The sequence below is a fragment of the Lutjanus erythropterus genome, chromosome 4, assembly GCF_056507025.1.
Source record: "Lutjanus erythropterus isolate fLutEry1 chromosome 4, fLutEry1.hap2, whole genome shotgun sequence".
Lineage (NCBI taxonomy): Eukaryota > Metazoa > Chordata > Actinopteri > Lutjaniformes > Lutjanidae > Lutjanus > Lutjanus erythropterus.
In genome coordinates, this window is record NC_139320.1 from 32,881,644 (window position 1) to 32,897,412 (window position 15,769).

Here is a 15,769-nt window from a genome sequence, read left to right on the forward strand (position 1 = left end):
TGGAGCGTTCTTGAGGCTAAGACCAAGAAGAAAAATTTAAACTAGAATATCAGTCTAAATTTAGAGCAGAGACAGGAAAAATATGACATTTTAGAGAGCTTTAATATGAAAGTCTACATCAGACTTCCCTGATAATGTCTGAGTGACACTGAGGTACTATCAGTCTGCATTGAAACTGGTCTGTGGAAACAGGTAGTTTCTTTTTAATATCAATACGCTAATACTGAAAATACCTTTATATTAATTGCATGGACTGTATTCTTTTCTGTTGTTTTATTTAAATTATTAATTGATCAACCGATTCATTGATTTATTATTAATTCACAGACAGACAGACAGACTGATTGAATGTATGTGAGAGCACGTTCACAAGAAGGTTACTTTTATTTTGAAATCAGTCCACGCTCCCTTATCGTAATGCCTACTACATAGGCGCACCACAAAACAAGTGGGGGACAGACAGCCGGTGTTTTTCGAAGTGGAGGCTGGATTAACTGCAGTACTTCTGTCCTCAAACCCAGAAGTTCTTATCTGTCGATACATTAGTGTCATTTTGTCGAAGGCAGGGCGATCAGTGGAGGACATGATGACGTCAGACCTCGAGACACTTTAACTTTCTGTCGTCTTTTGGTGCAAAGTGACGGATCATCAAACGAACCTGAACTCAAATAGAGGTAAATTCTAACAAATATCTTTAAAATAATATCAATAATCTATTATTGCTGCAGATCAATATGTTGATTAAGATGAGGATGTAGTTGACATCAGTCAGTTCACAGCTTGTAGTTCTGTCAGTAAACTTCACTAACTGATCTCCAAACAGCTTTCTGTTCGTTTCCTCTTTATACTGACTGACACTGAGACAATAAATTACAATATTAAAATCATGTCTGATATAAATAAATACACAGACGAGGTGTTCAGCTGTTGGAGGCAGAAGTACAATAACATTAAAACAATAAATACAGCAATAATTAATTCACGAGCTAAATGAGATATACTATATTTAGATTTTGTCTTCAGTCTAGATATTTTTTATCTCAGTTGGTGTCGGCTGACATTTGGCACTGTGTTGGTTTGGTTGTGGCCCACTTCTGGCAAACAGCTGTGGACCACTCATGTGCCATCATCCCATGTCGTACTTGGGCCAGAATAAAAGTGTACAGTGGCCCACATTCGGTTGAGTGCTGGTTTATTTGGCCAGTTTTTGGTTGACATCTGGCATTGTGATGGCTTGGTTGTGGCCCACTTTTGGCAAACAGGAGCGGACCTCCCAAGTGCCATCATTCCATGCGGTATGTGGGCCAGATGAACATGTCAGGTGTGGGCCAGATATGGGCCAAAAGAATTTTGCTATCTGGGCTATCTAGTCGAAACGTCTTCTACGACAATTTTACCAGTCCAGTTGCGATCGATTTAATCCCTTAAGATAACTATGACCTGGATGAATGAGAATATTCACAGGCGCAAGACATTTGATAAGTGAGAAGAGACGGTGGATTTCCCAGCAGACGTCATCAGTGAGATTTATATTTATATTTATAACAGCAGAGACAGGATGAGAGAGGAGCAGGACTTTCATTTAGAGCTGCAACAATTAATCCATTATCAATCAATCAGTAAATTCATCTAGAACTATTCTGATAATCAATTTATCTGAAATGTGAATATTTTCTGTTTTCTTTACTCCTCTCCTGATTGACATTTTATCAACGAAACAACTAATCAATTAATTGAGAAAATAATCCACGGATTAATTGACAGTGAAAATAATCATTAGTTGCAGCCCTCCTTTCATTATAAGTTTTATGACATTTATTTGGCATTTTGTGTTTTTTATTTGATATTTTACCAGAAATCCAGGTACCTGTCCTGTCCTGTTACTTTAAAAAAACATTTTCATGTGTGAATAAACCAGATTATTAATATTGTAATTATTCTTCCTTCAGGTTCTTCGAGCAGCTGGTTGGTCTTCAGTTCAATGAGTCTCTGATGTTTCCAGCAGGGTGACATCATGGCAACTGCAGGATCAGGTGACATCATGGCGACTGCAGGATCAGGTGAGTCCAGTCACAATAATTCATCTACACACACTCAACAGGTATTTAACAAAAGAGACATCCTCACTTCTGAGCCATCATTAGTACCATCAGATATGTTATCTACTGCTGCATTATATGATCTCTGTCAGATGAGCATAACTTGACAGTTTATATACTTTATATACTTTTAATTAAATTCACAAGGTGGCATCGTGACAAGACTCATTGTTTTACCTTTTTTATTTAACACAGACACAAACCTACATGTCCAGCCTTTAATGTATGAAAGTTTAGGTGAACATACAAATAAAGAATGACGTATGATTTATACACAAACACACTAATGGAGAGCCGTCTGTACAAAATACATATTTTTCCCTCTCATATGATTTTAACAGTTGAATTAGATGTAGACTACATTCATCAATCAAAACATAATATCAAGGTGAAATGTCATCGAGGAATGTGGTCAGAGTGCATCATAAGGCACTAAACAAACATTTAAGGACATATAGTTTGATTATACATTTGATCCTGGAGTGCACAGGAGCTCTGCTGCATTCATCATCCACGCCTCTATCATGACTCGTTTCAGGTCATTTAATATGATATTACATTTGTTCCACATTCCTGAAAAATGTTAGATTCTGAGTACAGAAAAGTTTATTTTTAGAGCACATATGTTATATTTTGAAGAATACCAACATGCAAGCAAAGAAGCATTTTGTTTGATCAGACAAAAATCTGCAATAATAACCCGACTGGCTCAGTTTGACTCACTCGTCCTCTCAAAAACTCCTGCTGTATGTGCAGCAGACTGCTGTACACAGACTCACGCTGAGGGTCCCTCTGTCACTCAGACTCTTTACTTTGACTTCATGCTCGCTCACGTTGATGCAGAGTTATATTTGTGCCACAAAACCAAACAATCAGAGAATCAGACAAGGTTAACTCTGGCTGTTTCTTCTCCAATAGGAAATAGAGCTCAATAGTGAGGTTCCAGAAGTGAAATCACATTCATATTCAGCACAGAGGATTTAGATTATTAGTCCTCATGTTATAACCAGCCATTATGAACTGACTATGAGCTATGAGATTATCAAGTGATGGTAGATCCTCCTGCTGAAGCCACGAGTCTGTATGATTTCAACTTTGTTTTAAGAAAAGCATGTTTTATTCACAATGTCATGGAGAAATACCTTCACTATCCACAATCCTAAGGTGTGAAAGCGAGTTCTGTGATTGGCAGAACTCCCTGTTACCATGGAAATGTTTACTGCCCCTGTTTACTGTTTAGTTCCGCTAGCTGGCTAGCTAGTTAAGTAGCTAACATGAACCCTACAAATAATGTAATTCTGCTGCAGTGAAAATGATTTATATACATATGAAACACAAACTATAAGATATTACAATAGAAAACATTATAATAATGATGGATGGAATAACAATGGATTGTGGGATGGGTAGTTTCTTCTCTCTTCAAATAATGATATAATTATTCTACACAGTCTTGAACCATTGCCTTTTCTTTGTTTTCCAGCCAACACTCTGCTCTGCACTGTCTGCTGATGCAGAGTGGAGCTCACAAAGACACATCATGTCTCTCAGCAGGTTTACAAAAAGTTAACCAATCAGAGGAAATTGGACTTTTTAAGAGACAGGAGCTAAAATGACCCGTTTCAAACAGAGGGTGAATAAAGGGCCAGTACAAGATAAATAAGGATGTTTCTGAACTGTGAATCATGTAAAGACACTCAAGTGCAACCAGAAAATGAAAATATAAAGCTGTAAATTATCATAATATATCATCTTTAAGAACTGATGAACATCGAGTGAATGAAGGCATGTTTATTATAAATGTGTGTTTGTGTGTTGATGTAATGAAGGATTATGCCCATTTTATAGACAGAAGGAACGTTATTGCCACATAATACAATGTCCAATGGTTATCATTTTGTCCTCATTAAAGAAAGTTTTATAAAGTTATTTCACAGTTTTTGGCTCCAGGTAAATTAGGAAACTCCCTGAAGAAAGTCTTTCTTAGGCCCCCCTGTAGTGTTGGGCCGGGCCGGTATTCCTGAACCTGGTTCAATGATTTATTTTTACCTCTGCCAAGGAGGAGGTTAAGGAGGTCATGTTTTTCATGCTGTTTGTTTGTCTGACAGCAGGATTACAGAAAAACTACTGGTCTGATTTTCATGAAACTTGGTGGACAAATTATTTTTCACTTTTGATAACAGTGCAAGATAGGACATATGTCACTGACAGAGGTCAGCACACTCTGAGTGCCCCTGTACTTTATTATATATTTATTAAAGTCATAAACAATCATATTATCAAATACATGTCAGTGAATGGATGAATAAATGTATTCATGTGTCCTTACAGAGTCAGATGATGTCCAACCTGTGAAGCGCAGCAGCAGCTTTGAATTTCTGCCACCTACCAGTAAGTTAAACCTCAGACTGAATCAAACTACAAAATACAAAGTTAAAATTTAATTTAATTTAAGATTCATGTGATGAAAGTTGTTCTTCAAATGTGTCTTGTGATTTTGGTCCACTTTGATCTAATTCTCCATCCAGCCTCAAATGACAGAAGTTTAGTGTTGCTTCACATGTAAATGTTATTCAGTCTCTAAAGACCGGTAGGTCATTGATTATGACACAGGCTTTTGGAAAAATGAAACATGAATGTAGTGTTTCTGTCAGAACTTCCCAAGGTGACCCACCTCCCAGACTGGGAATGTAAAATCATGGATGCGTCTCCAATAAATGATCAAAGTTTTCCCTCCTGGTAGAATTTCTACACTGATTACTCTATAAACTGCACATCCAGTGTAGCAGCACAACTGGACCGAACCTTCATAACTATCTGTTTTCATTTGTGGTTTCAGTGTCTGAGCTGAGGGTTGTTCTGCTGGGGAACAGCTGGTCTCAGAGGAGTTCAGTGGGGAACTTCATACTGGGAGAGACAAAGTTCAGTACTGAGAGAGAACCAGGCCGCTGTCTGACAGAAAGAGGAGAGGTGAAGGGGAGAGAAATAGTTCTCATCAACACCCCAGATCTGCTGCATCCTGACATCTCCTTACAAAAACTGACAAAACATGTGCAAAGCTGTGTGAGACTGTCTGATCCTGGACCTCATGTGTTCCTGTTGGTTCTCCAGCCTGAAGACTTCACTGAGGAACACAAAGTGAGGCTAGAATCATTCCTTGACAACTTAAGTGATCGATCATTTGCTCATTCACTGGTTCTGATATCAGCAGCCAGAGAAGAGAGTCCAGGTTTCATCACAAAATATATGCAGCATCCACTCTTGAAAGACATGATTAGAAGATGCAGATACAGGCACTTGAAGATGGAGGACCTTGAAGTTTCAGAGTTGTTGACACGTTTGGGTCAAATTGTGAAGGAGAACAATGGAGAACATGTGAGCGTTGATGTGTTTGAAGAAGCAACTGATTTAGCTGGTGATAAACAAGATACCAAACAAAAGAAAACTCATTTGGGCATCTTGGAAGCTGTTACTGCTGCTGGTAAGTCCAGCAACAATTCAAAGAAAGATATGAAAACTTTTACACAAATCATTATAGATCACATGAGAACATGAGGCTGTGAGTTCATGTCATCTGTTTACAGATCTGGGTGCCGTCAAAGAAACCTCTCTCTCAGAGAAATACAAAAGTAAGTAAATGATCACAAACACAAAGTGTTTATTTGCAGTTATAAATAACACTGTTTACTGACAGTCACATCTGCAGTAACAGTATATGTAGCCAGATGAAATATGAGACCAGGACCAGACACAGAATAAAATTACTTCGTGGCTCTTTATTCCCCAACTGCAATAAAAAATAAAGCAGCATTAGTTTTGTCATTCTGAAGGTTTTACAGATCACAGTGCCCCCCCAGAGCCTATCCCAAGGCCGATAATCAGTCTCCAGTAAACTCCAGCAGGACTCTCTGCCCCCAGCCTTCACCCAAGACCCCCACCCCCCCTCTAGGAACCACCAGCCAGACCTGTAATCCAACTCTGAAACGCCCCCTTATAAGTTATACACTTGTAGCTGGCAGCTGCTCTTAAATCATCGTCTGACAGTTGAAGCTGCAGTGACTCTCCAGTGCCAACGTTATAATAGTTTCAGATTGTTCCATTAGTTTTAGTTTTTATTTCGTTTTGACTTTTGGTTTTCAAATTCAGTTAGTTTTAATTAGTTTTTAGAGCAGATTTGCAAAAAAGATAAAAGATACAATTTAAAAAAAAATGTATTCAGAGGACAGATGAACAGCCATCCACAAATCAAATGCAACAGTCCACAAGACAGCAGCCTGAAGTACAAAATGTGTGCAGTACTGCTTCTGAGGTTAGATGCAGGTAGTGTGGTGGATAAAAATCAACAGACCAAAGACACACATGAACATAATAACATGAACCCATTCATAAGACACGTCACATTGTTTGGCAGTGAGGAGTCTCGGGGAGCTCAATCTAAGGAAAACATGAACAAACTCAAAAACCCAATAAACTCTAGAGTAGAGGTTTGATTCATTTACATGAACCAACTCAAAATGAACTACATAAAGAATTGCACTAGAGGTGCAGCAGCTTTAGTGCAAATCACCGCAGTTGATTAACAGTATAGTACCTTGCATGTTATATTTGACACCATAAAGTGAATACACTGAATATTTTAGACACTGAAAGTGCACATGCATCTGATAGAACACAGGTTAAGATACTGCTCTCTCTCTCTCTGGTGGATGCTGATGCGCTTTGCTTTTTCTTTTAACTTTTGACTAGACTTGGTGTATATCAGTAGCCAAAAGTGAACTGATGTGGGCTAATTGACTACAAAAGCATCAGTAGTCTTTTTTCATATCAGTAATGATTAGTCTAATATTATTGGCCATTTTAGTTTTAAAAGAAAAAATTAAAGGGACCACATATTCATAACAGGCATCTCCAAGGTTTGGGAAGTTTGCTGCATACACATGACCACAATTCATCCTGGCCGACAGACAATGGACTCCCCGGAGTGTGGGTGCTCCATTCAGTGTAGGTTCAGCAAAGCATGGTAAACTTGGTCTCCAGGCGGATGGTAAAAACAAGCTGACACACCCATGAAAGATGCTGTAAATCCTCTCTTGCTCCAGCCATCTACACAAAGCTTCCTTGCCTCCTTTATTGTATCTTTCAATTTCTGCTTTGCCTTATCCATCTTGGCTTGGATGAGGTTATTGACTCTTGCCGCTCCGGATGTATTGAATTGTGGTTCGAGTGAAGGGCTACGTTATCCAGGTACTCTTGGTTAGCCTTCTTATGGGAGCTTTTCAAATAAACCTTCAGATTTGTGGGGTTTTTCCCCTTGAGAAGTATTCCACATACTTTATCACCTGCTTCCTCCACAAGGCATTTACTTTTATCTTTGACACGGTCGTATTCAAAGAAATCCCAAATAGGACTCTGCCGCTTCCTCCCAATTTTCACCGTAGCCATTATGCTAGCTGGCGTGGGCAGATTGTCAACACGTGACATCACTGACCATGAGGGGCAGTACAGTTCAGGCAGCTTGCTTAAAATCGGCAGAGCTAAATAAATAGATTTCATATCAACCCAAAAGCCGTATGTATGAAGTAAATTTACAAATACGAAAACAAAGGATGTTATCACTACAAATTTAATTTGTTTAAGTTAGTTTTGTAAACACGTAACAAAGTTTCAGTTAGTAGTAGTTCTTTTTTTTAAAAAAATCTCATTTTTATTCTTATTTCAGTTGGCTGAAATGATTTTTCAATTCTAGTTTTCGTTATTATGTTCATTTTCCTCAACTATAATAACCTTGGTCTGGACCCACTGAAACATGCTGGATGCTGTTTATTAGGGTGTGGGTCAAGGTTTTTACTGTACTCACCTGAGCCACTGTGAGGGCCAAACCACACCACCTCACCCACAGAAACATACGCTAATCAATGACCCAAACCATGCATGATTGATTAGTAGGCAATGTCCCCTCTCCCTTCCCTCACCTGTTTGCTCTGCTGTGTGACAGGGTCTGTCAATGAAGAAAAATAGATATCTTTTGTTTTGTAAGTGCAGCTGGATGGTGCTGATGTCGTTCAGCGTCACATGTTGGTTTTGATCATTTTAATTGGCTCCATAATTAACATCAAGCCTCGCACACATACACAGCGACTTTATAAAATATCCTAGAGATGAAGACAGTGAGGCAGGGTGGGGTGACGTCTGCTGTGTGCAGTAACAGAGGTGTAACCACCTGCCCCCTGCAATGACATCATTATTATTTTATAAACAAGCATAAACAAGTTAGATGTAAACATCTCTGTGTCATATGTTTTTGTTGCAGTGAGTCCAACTCAGTGTGGACTCAGAATTCTGCTGTTGGGGAAAAAAGAGGACAAAAAGACAACACTTGGAAACTTCATCACTGGTAAAACTCAGCAACAGAAAAACTATCTCACAAATCTTTTAACAACCAAACACTGTGTGGAGAGCGGAGAGTGGGGAGGAAATCCTCTAACAGTAGTGAAAACTCCAGACATCTTCAGTCTGTCTGTGGAGACGCTGAGAACAGAGATGAGAAACTGTGTGACTCTGTGTTTTCCTGGGCCAAATGTTCTTCTGCTGTTAGTGAGACCCTCTGAGTTCACTGAAGAGAACAGAAAAACACTAAAGTTCATCCTGAGTTTGTTTGGTCCAGATGCTTTTAAACACTCGATGGTCATCAGCACACATGAAGGGGATGAAACAAGTTTCACTGTGAATCAGCTCCTTGAAGACTGTGGAGGAAGATACTACAACATGACTGATGATAACCACAGACTGTTGATGGAGAAGATTAAGAACATTGTGGATAAAAACAAAGGAACCTTCCTCACCTTCACTGAAGAGACCATGAGACCAAAGTCTGAACACATGAAACCATCTTTAAACCTGGTTCTGTGTGGGAGGAGAGGAGCAGGGAAGACTTCAGCAGCTGAGGCCATTTTAGGTCAGAAAGATCTTCATTCAGTCTCCAACTCATCAGAGTGTGTTAAAAATCAGGGAGAGGTGTGTGGACATTGGGTTTCTCTGGTGGAGCTGCCTGCCTTGTATGGAAAACCTCAGGAGGCAGTGATGGAGGAATCATTCAGGTGTATCTCTCTCTGTGATCCTGAGGGCGTCCATGCCTTCATCCTGGTCCTACCTGTGTGTCCCCTCACTGATGAAGACAAGGGAGAGGTAAAGACCATTCAGAACACATTCAGCTCTCGAGTCAATGACTTCACCATGATTCTGTTGACTGTGGACTCAGATCCTACAGCTCCAGCTGTCATTGAATTTGTAAGAAAGACCCCAGACATCCGGGAGCTCCTTCAGAGCTGTGGAGGAAGACATGTTGTCCTCAACATCAAGGACCAGCAGCAGATCCCAGAGCTGTTGGACATGGTGGAAAAATTGAAACCTGACGAAGACAAACCATGTAGCTACACAACAGAAACATTTGTATTTGCCCAGATGGAAAAGATCAACACACTGCTGTCTGAACTGAAAGACTCGAAGTCAAACAGCACAATTAGCTGTAAGTTCTATAAATGATAATTATAAATAATAATACATAATAGTTTCTTTTCTCTGTCCTTCAGTAACTCCTGGTCTTCTTATTTCACAGGTGATAAAGAGACACAGTGTCCAGAGATTCTCAGGATTGTGCTGATAGGAAAGACTGGCTGTGGAAAGAGCTCTTCAGGAAACACCATTCTAGGAAGTAGAGAGTTTAAAGCTGAACCAAGTCAAACATCAGTAACCAGACATTGTCAGAAAGCACAGAGTGAAGTGGACGGTCGTCCTGTTGTTGTCGTCGACACTCCTGGTCTGTTTGACACAAATTTGTCTCATGATGAAGTGAATGAGGAGATGGTGAAATGCATAAGTCTTCTGGCTCCAGGACCACATGTCTTCCTGATGGTGATGCAGATCGGTAGATTTACACCAGAGGAGAAGAAGACATTAAAGCTCATCAAGGAAGGATTTGGGAAGAATGCTGAGAAGTTCACCATCATTCTTTTAACTGGAGGAGATTCACTGGAGGATGTAGGAATGTCCACTGATGAGTATATCGAAAAGAAATGTGATGAATCATTTAAGAAGCTGATCGCTGACTGTGGAGGAAGATACCATGTGTTTAATAACCGTAATAAACAAAACCGCACACAAGTCAGTGAGCTGATAAACAAGATTGACACCCTGGTGGAAACAAATGGAGGCAGCTGCTACACTAATGAGATGCTGCAAGAGGCCGAGGCAGCAATACTAAAAGAAATGAAGAGAATCCTGAAGGAGAAGGAAGAAGAGATGAGGAGAGTCAGGGAAGAGCTTCAGAGAAAACATGAGGAAGAAATGGAAGAAATGAAAAGACGAATGGAGAAACAGAGAGCAGAAATGGAAGAGGAGAGACAACAGAGAGAAAAACAACTTGAAGAAACAAAGGAATACATCAACAAAGAACGTGAGGAGAGAAAGAGGGAACAGGAAATGAGAGAAGAAGAAAACAGAGAGAGAAAACAACAGGAAGAAATTAAACGACAGGAGTGGGAACAAAAAGTTGAATCTTTGGAGCGAAAAATAAAATTAGAGTCAGAATCAAAGGAAATGATTGACAAAAAGCTGATTCAGAACATAGAAGAGATGAGACAAGAACGAGAGAACTGGGAGAAAAAACAAAAAGAATGGTGGAACAAACGATATCAAGAAGATAAACAGAGACAACTGGAAGAACAAACAAGATTTAGAAAACTGCAAGAAGAATATGAACAGGAAAGAGAAAATTATGAAAAGAAAAGAAAAGAAGAAGATCATATCAGAAGAGAAAAAGAGGAAAATGAGAAAAAAGAAATCGAGGAGAACTATAAGAAGAAAATGGAGAATGTGAAGAAGAGATATGAAGAAGAAGCCAGAAAGAAAGCTGAAGAGTTTAATGAATTCAAAGAGAAATACAACCAGGAATCTGCAGCTCTGAAGAAAGAACATGAGAAACAACTGAAAGACAAAGATGAGAAGTATGATGTCTTAAGGGCACTTCTAGTCCACAATGAAGAACAAATGAAGAAAAAACATCAAGGTGAAATTTATGACTTACTGAAACATGTGACCAAAACTGCAGGAAGGCTGTCAAAAATCAATGACTTACTAGAAACACATGAACAAGAACTTAGTAATATTAAAACTGAGGAGGAAAAGAAAGATCTGCAGCTAAAACATGAGCAAGAAGTAATGAAACTGATACCAACAGTTTTGGATGAAAAGGACACATCATTTTGGGTACGTTTAAATTACCTGGTTCCTCGACTGTTTAACTGGTAAATGTCTACATTAATACTGAGCTGAACATCAGGAGAAATTTTGGGGTTCAGTGTTTTGGGGCAGGAGGAGGTGGGGACCGAACCATCAACCCTGTGATCAGTGGTTGATGCTGCTTCCTGATCCACAGCTGCCCCAAAGTTTGAATGAACTAGTTCGTGAATGAATTTGTTCATTAATTTAGAATATGTTTGCGAGCAGGGGAAGAGTTCAGCTAGAGGGGAGGCATGTGTGGGTTTGACAAGTAATAAATTAACTTTTGTTATTTCGTGCAGTACCTCACATAAGCATGTTGTATAAGAAGGTTATACAAGAAGTTAGAGAAGTTAGTGGCTTTGTATGCTGCTGTGTGCAAATAAACCTGTGGATTGAACTGCACTCTGCTTCTTTTGCTTCTGAATATTTTGAGTCTGTCTCAGTCTCTCTAACATCAAGTGAGGTCTTGTGGTGCCTCTCAAAGTATTTTTCTATTTTTAGTCATTAATGTACAGTATAGCATAGTTAAAGTAAAAGGTAAAAGTAATTTGGACAAGGAAAAATCCACCACATTGTTGGCAAGCCAGCCAGGTGGACCAGTGGGGACCCCGGCCTTGGCAACTCTTGACTGACAGCATTCTCGTTGAGGCAGCCTGAAAATCCCACACGACTGTTCAACATAAGACGTGAGCAGAAAAAACGTATAAATTTTCTGCTGGGATTTTGGCCTGTGGCAGAGGATCTGTTCAGCTGAGAGTAGGAATCCTTGAGTATCCTTGACCTTTGTATAATAAGAGGTGACGTCATTTTGGTGAAATACAAATTGCATTACACAGAAGCTGTGTGCTTTCATGAAACAGCTGTGTGGATGCATTGTGTGAGAGTGAATGGAAATTCCTTGCAACTAGTGCCTATGTGTGTGAGTTGGGAGGTGTGCAGAATAAGAGAAGTCCGAGGGAGGTCTGCTATGCAGCTGCTCGATCTAGGTGGAAAATGAATGACAAGTAAAGAGAAATAAATGCATTACTAAGAGTCCGCTACTCCAGCTTAGGAAAAATTGACATATACAGGGCAGGCCCAGTTGTTAAGTTGCATGTGTTAGCACTGAGAATCTGCTGTATTCAGTACTTGAGTACTTTGAGGTAAATTTTAATATAGGACTACAGGGCAGGCCCAGAGGCTATGTTTGTGTGTGACAGCTCTGAGAAACTGCCGTATGAGTAGGGCAGGTCCATGATAAGTGCAACTGAAATTCCGCTACATAAGGGAACGGTAAGGTTACCTGAGCATTGTAGGCCTAAGCGTTTGGCAAAGAGAATACAGGAACAGAGAAACGAGTTAAGACAGACATAAGAGAAGAAAGCATGCAGAAGTGAAGAAGTAAAGCTCTATAGGTAAATAGAGATCTCATTATTTTTGTACAAAAGAGAAAAGAAGGAAAAAGAGAGATTAAAAAATAAATTGATACCCACATAATATTCAATTAATACTACTACTACTACTACTACTACTAATAATAATAATAATAATAATAATAATAATAATAATAATAATAATATGTGGTTCTACAAATATACCAGTATGGAAAAATTAATAAAACAAGCAATAATAATTAATAATAGAAAAATCATATCTGCATATAAATGCATGCATATATGCATACAAGTTCTCCTTCTTCACTCTTCTTTTAGGTGAGGTGGGAGAACAGTAAAATATTTGTACAACAAGGAGAACCTAGGAGGAGAAAGTGTTCTAATTTAAGTATTTTGCTGCCAAACTTAAGTGCCACACTGCATGGTTTTGGCTGTTGGGTGCTGCATCAGATATGTGTGTGTGTTATTTAGCCAATGCTGTAGGAATGTGTGTGTTGGACAGTCATTTGGTGAAGTAATATATTGAATGTCACTGACCATTAATGTTGGCCAGTGAGACTGACGCCAGTTTCAGCAGTTGTTGATAATCTGTCAAAGAATAAATGTTTTTGATAAGACCTGTTGTTGTTGTGTCTAATAAACTTTGACATATGCAGACACTGTGTGTGCGTGTTTGTTTTTTCATGCCAGCAGTGTTGAAAAAATCTCATTTTCTTGTTATTCCTTTTTGTGCTAAAACATTCGGCTCAACACCATTATCATGTACTTTTTAGATTGTGAATATATTATGATCACTTTATTTTTGTGCAGAGACAGGGTCAGAACAGTGCAGCAGCCACAACTATTTATAGACCGCAGCACAACAGCTGCTCCGTGTATGTGCAACTGAACACTCTCTCAAACTCAGTTGTGATGTGACCTGAATAAGGAGAATTTTTAATTTTACACTACCATCACGCGACAGTGTCAAGTCTGATGATAGTGACTGATGATAGTCAGTTTTAATCATTGCTGATTTACTGTGAATCACTGCTATTTTCACACACATTCGACTAAATAAAATGTCTCCTGTTGTATTAAAAGCCAAACATTGTCTATGTGTAAGTTAAAACTCCCTGAATATTTTTTTTAGTATGAAATTTGATGACTCTTTGTTGATGATGTCATTACTAAAGTCTATGAGAGCACAAGTACAGACATGAATGCAGATTCACAAAGTTGGTTAAGCCTGGCCTGTAAACCAACACAAACAGTCATGCAGGAATTATCCACAACAGTTGCTCTCGTCATTACCAAACCCTCAATTATGACAAATACATATCAGTCAAAAGTACACAAAGGCAGCACTGTTGCTAACTCCACAATAAAAAAAGATTCTGACTCTGAAATGAAGTTTATATTGTGAAACCAATGACATTTTATGTATAAAACACCACAGAGACATCAGATCCACCTAATTTCCTGAGATAAATGTGATGACCATGAACACTGACCACATAGGTTGGAGACTTGTTTTGCTAACAGGCCCTCACATCTCTAAAAATGTTGAAATTTTCTAGTAGGCATTATTATGAAAAATCTACAACATATTTAAAATACAACAGTTAAGTTCCTGCCTCCAAAAGATCTTGCAGTACAAAAATGATAACTTACATGTGTGCTTGGTTCATGTCCATCACTGCGGCGGATTGATACAAAATGCATGCATTTGTGACTACCACAGGTTCACATGACAAAGGACAAAGTTAGAATACTTCTGGACATTTGAACAATACTTTGACAAATGCAGACAATCAAATTCAGGACAGGACTTTGACCATGACTGATGCTGTTTCACACATCCACAAGAACAGAAACAAACATGAATGCAGATTCAGAAAGTTCTCAGACGTCTGCAGGAGCATCTGATATCATTTAGATCTGTTGCTTTATGGTTGCTTTCTGGACAAAGACTGGTTAACTGCACAGAAATTGTGTGCAGGGATTGTTGAACTAAAGTTGGGTGTGTCTGAGGAATCAAACATGCTAAAATAAGATTTTCCTTGATGTGTGCATGAGTCAGTCTGTTCAGTCAGGCCTGTATATCAGCTGCTCTCACTTCTACTCACACAGAGAGAAACTGTGGAAAACTAAAAACTGAGTCTGATTATAAACTGTTGGAGTAAGTAAAGTCAACTGTATTCATGTCATACTCTTCTTAATGTAGAATTTTCATTTTAATGAATTGAATTTAAAATATGTAGGTTTGAGTCTTTTGTAGTCAGAATCAGATCATGACTGATTTTTCCTTTTTCTTCTCTTATTGGCCACATGCCAGCATGTGACCACCATCATTCTAAACTGTGACAATTTTGGACAATGAATCACGTCACATTTCTTTATAATAAAGGCTATAAATGCTATCTTCTGCATTTAATACATCATCTAAATCATCCATGACGAACAGTGTTGGGAGTAATTCCTTATAAAGTAGCTCCACTACTTTTGGTGGTAACTAGACATGTAACTAATTACTTTTTAAAATTAAATACCTGAAATTTAACTGGCTTCTTACTATTTACTTTTGACTCTGATGAAAATAGTGGACAGCTGCAGAGGACAGCAGACAAATGCTGCCTGGTCACCTGATCAGTTTGGCAAAGCTTTTCCTCATTGTGATGAAAATGGCGTCATGTAATTAGTAGTAACCACTGTTGCAACCTTCAGTTAACATTTCAGCATGTTGTGAGTCTTTTACCAAGTCCTACTGTCTTACAGGACAGTAAAGGTACTGTTGACAGGTAGCGATGCTGGTCGTTGCTTCCCCCTGGTGGTCAGGTGTATTAATAACTCCCATCAGTTTAACGGGTACAATGATGGAAATAAATCTGTTGTCACTAAAATAATATAGCTGTTTGCCCTGAAAATGAAATTGAAACAGAAATTAAAAATTTAAAAAAGTTACTGTACTCATGAATTAGTTACTTTTCTTTACAGAAACTGTTAAAGTAATTGAGTTCTTTCTGTCTGCACCAGGCT

General features: G+C 38.7%; 1 protein-coding gene across 1 annotated transcript; it reads left to right on the forward strand.

Annotated features, from left to right (window-relative positions):
* Positions 1 to 463: 463 nt before the first annotated feature.
* On the forward strand, positions 464 to 11,702 carry LOC146328702 (uncharacterized). The gene is made up of 7 exons (XM_084717690.1): positions 464 to 674; positions 1,950 to 2,060; positions 4,431 to 4,490; positions 4,939 to 5,580; positions 5,684 to 5,728; positions 8,410 to 9,624; positions 9,715 to 11,702. Exons 2-7 carry the CDS (start codon positions 2,015 to 2,017, stop codon positions 11,403 to 11,405), a joined length of 3,699 nt encoding a protein of 1,232 aa, XP_084573816.1. The 5' UTR covers positions 464 to 674; positions 1,950 to 2,014; the 3' UTR covers positions 11,406 to 11,702.
* Positions 11,703 to 15,769: the final 4,067 nt, after the last annotated feature.

Coding starts and splice junctions, on each gene's coding strand:
- LOC146328702 (XM_084717690.1), top strand. CDS start 2,015: ATGGCAACTGCAGGATCAGGTGACATCATGGCGACTGCAGGATCAG. Junction 2,061..4,430: donor CATGGCGACTGCAGGATCAG/GTGAGTCCAGTC, acceptor GTGTCCTTACAG/AGTCAGATGATGTCCAACCT. Junction 4,491..4,938: donor TGAATTTCTGCCACCTACCA/GTAAGTTAAACC, acceptor TTGTGGTTTCAG/TGTCTGAGCTGAGGGTTGTT.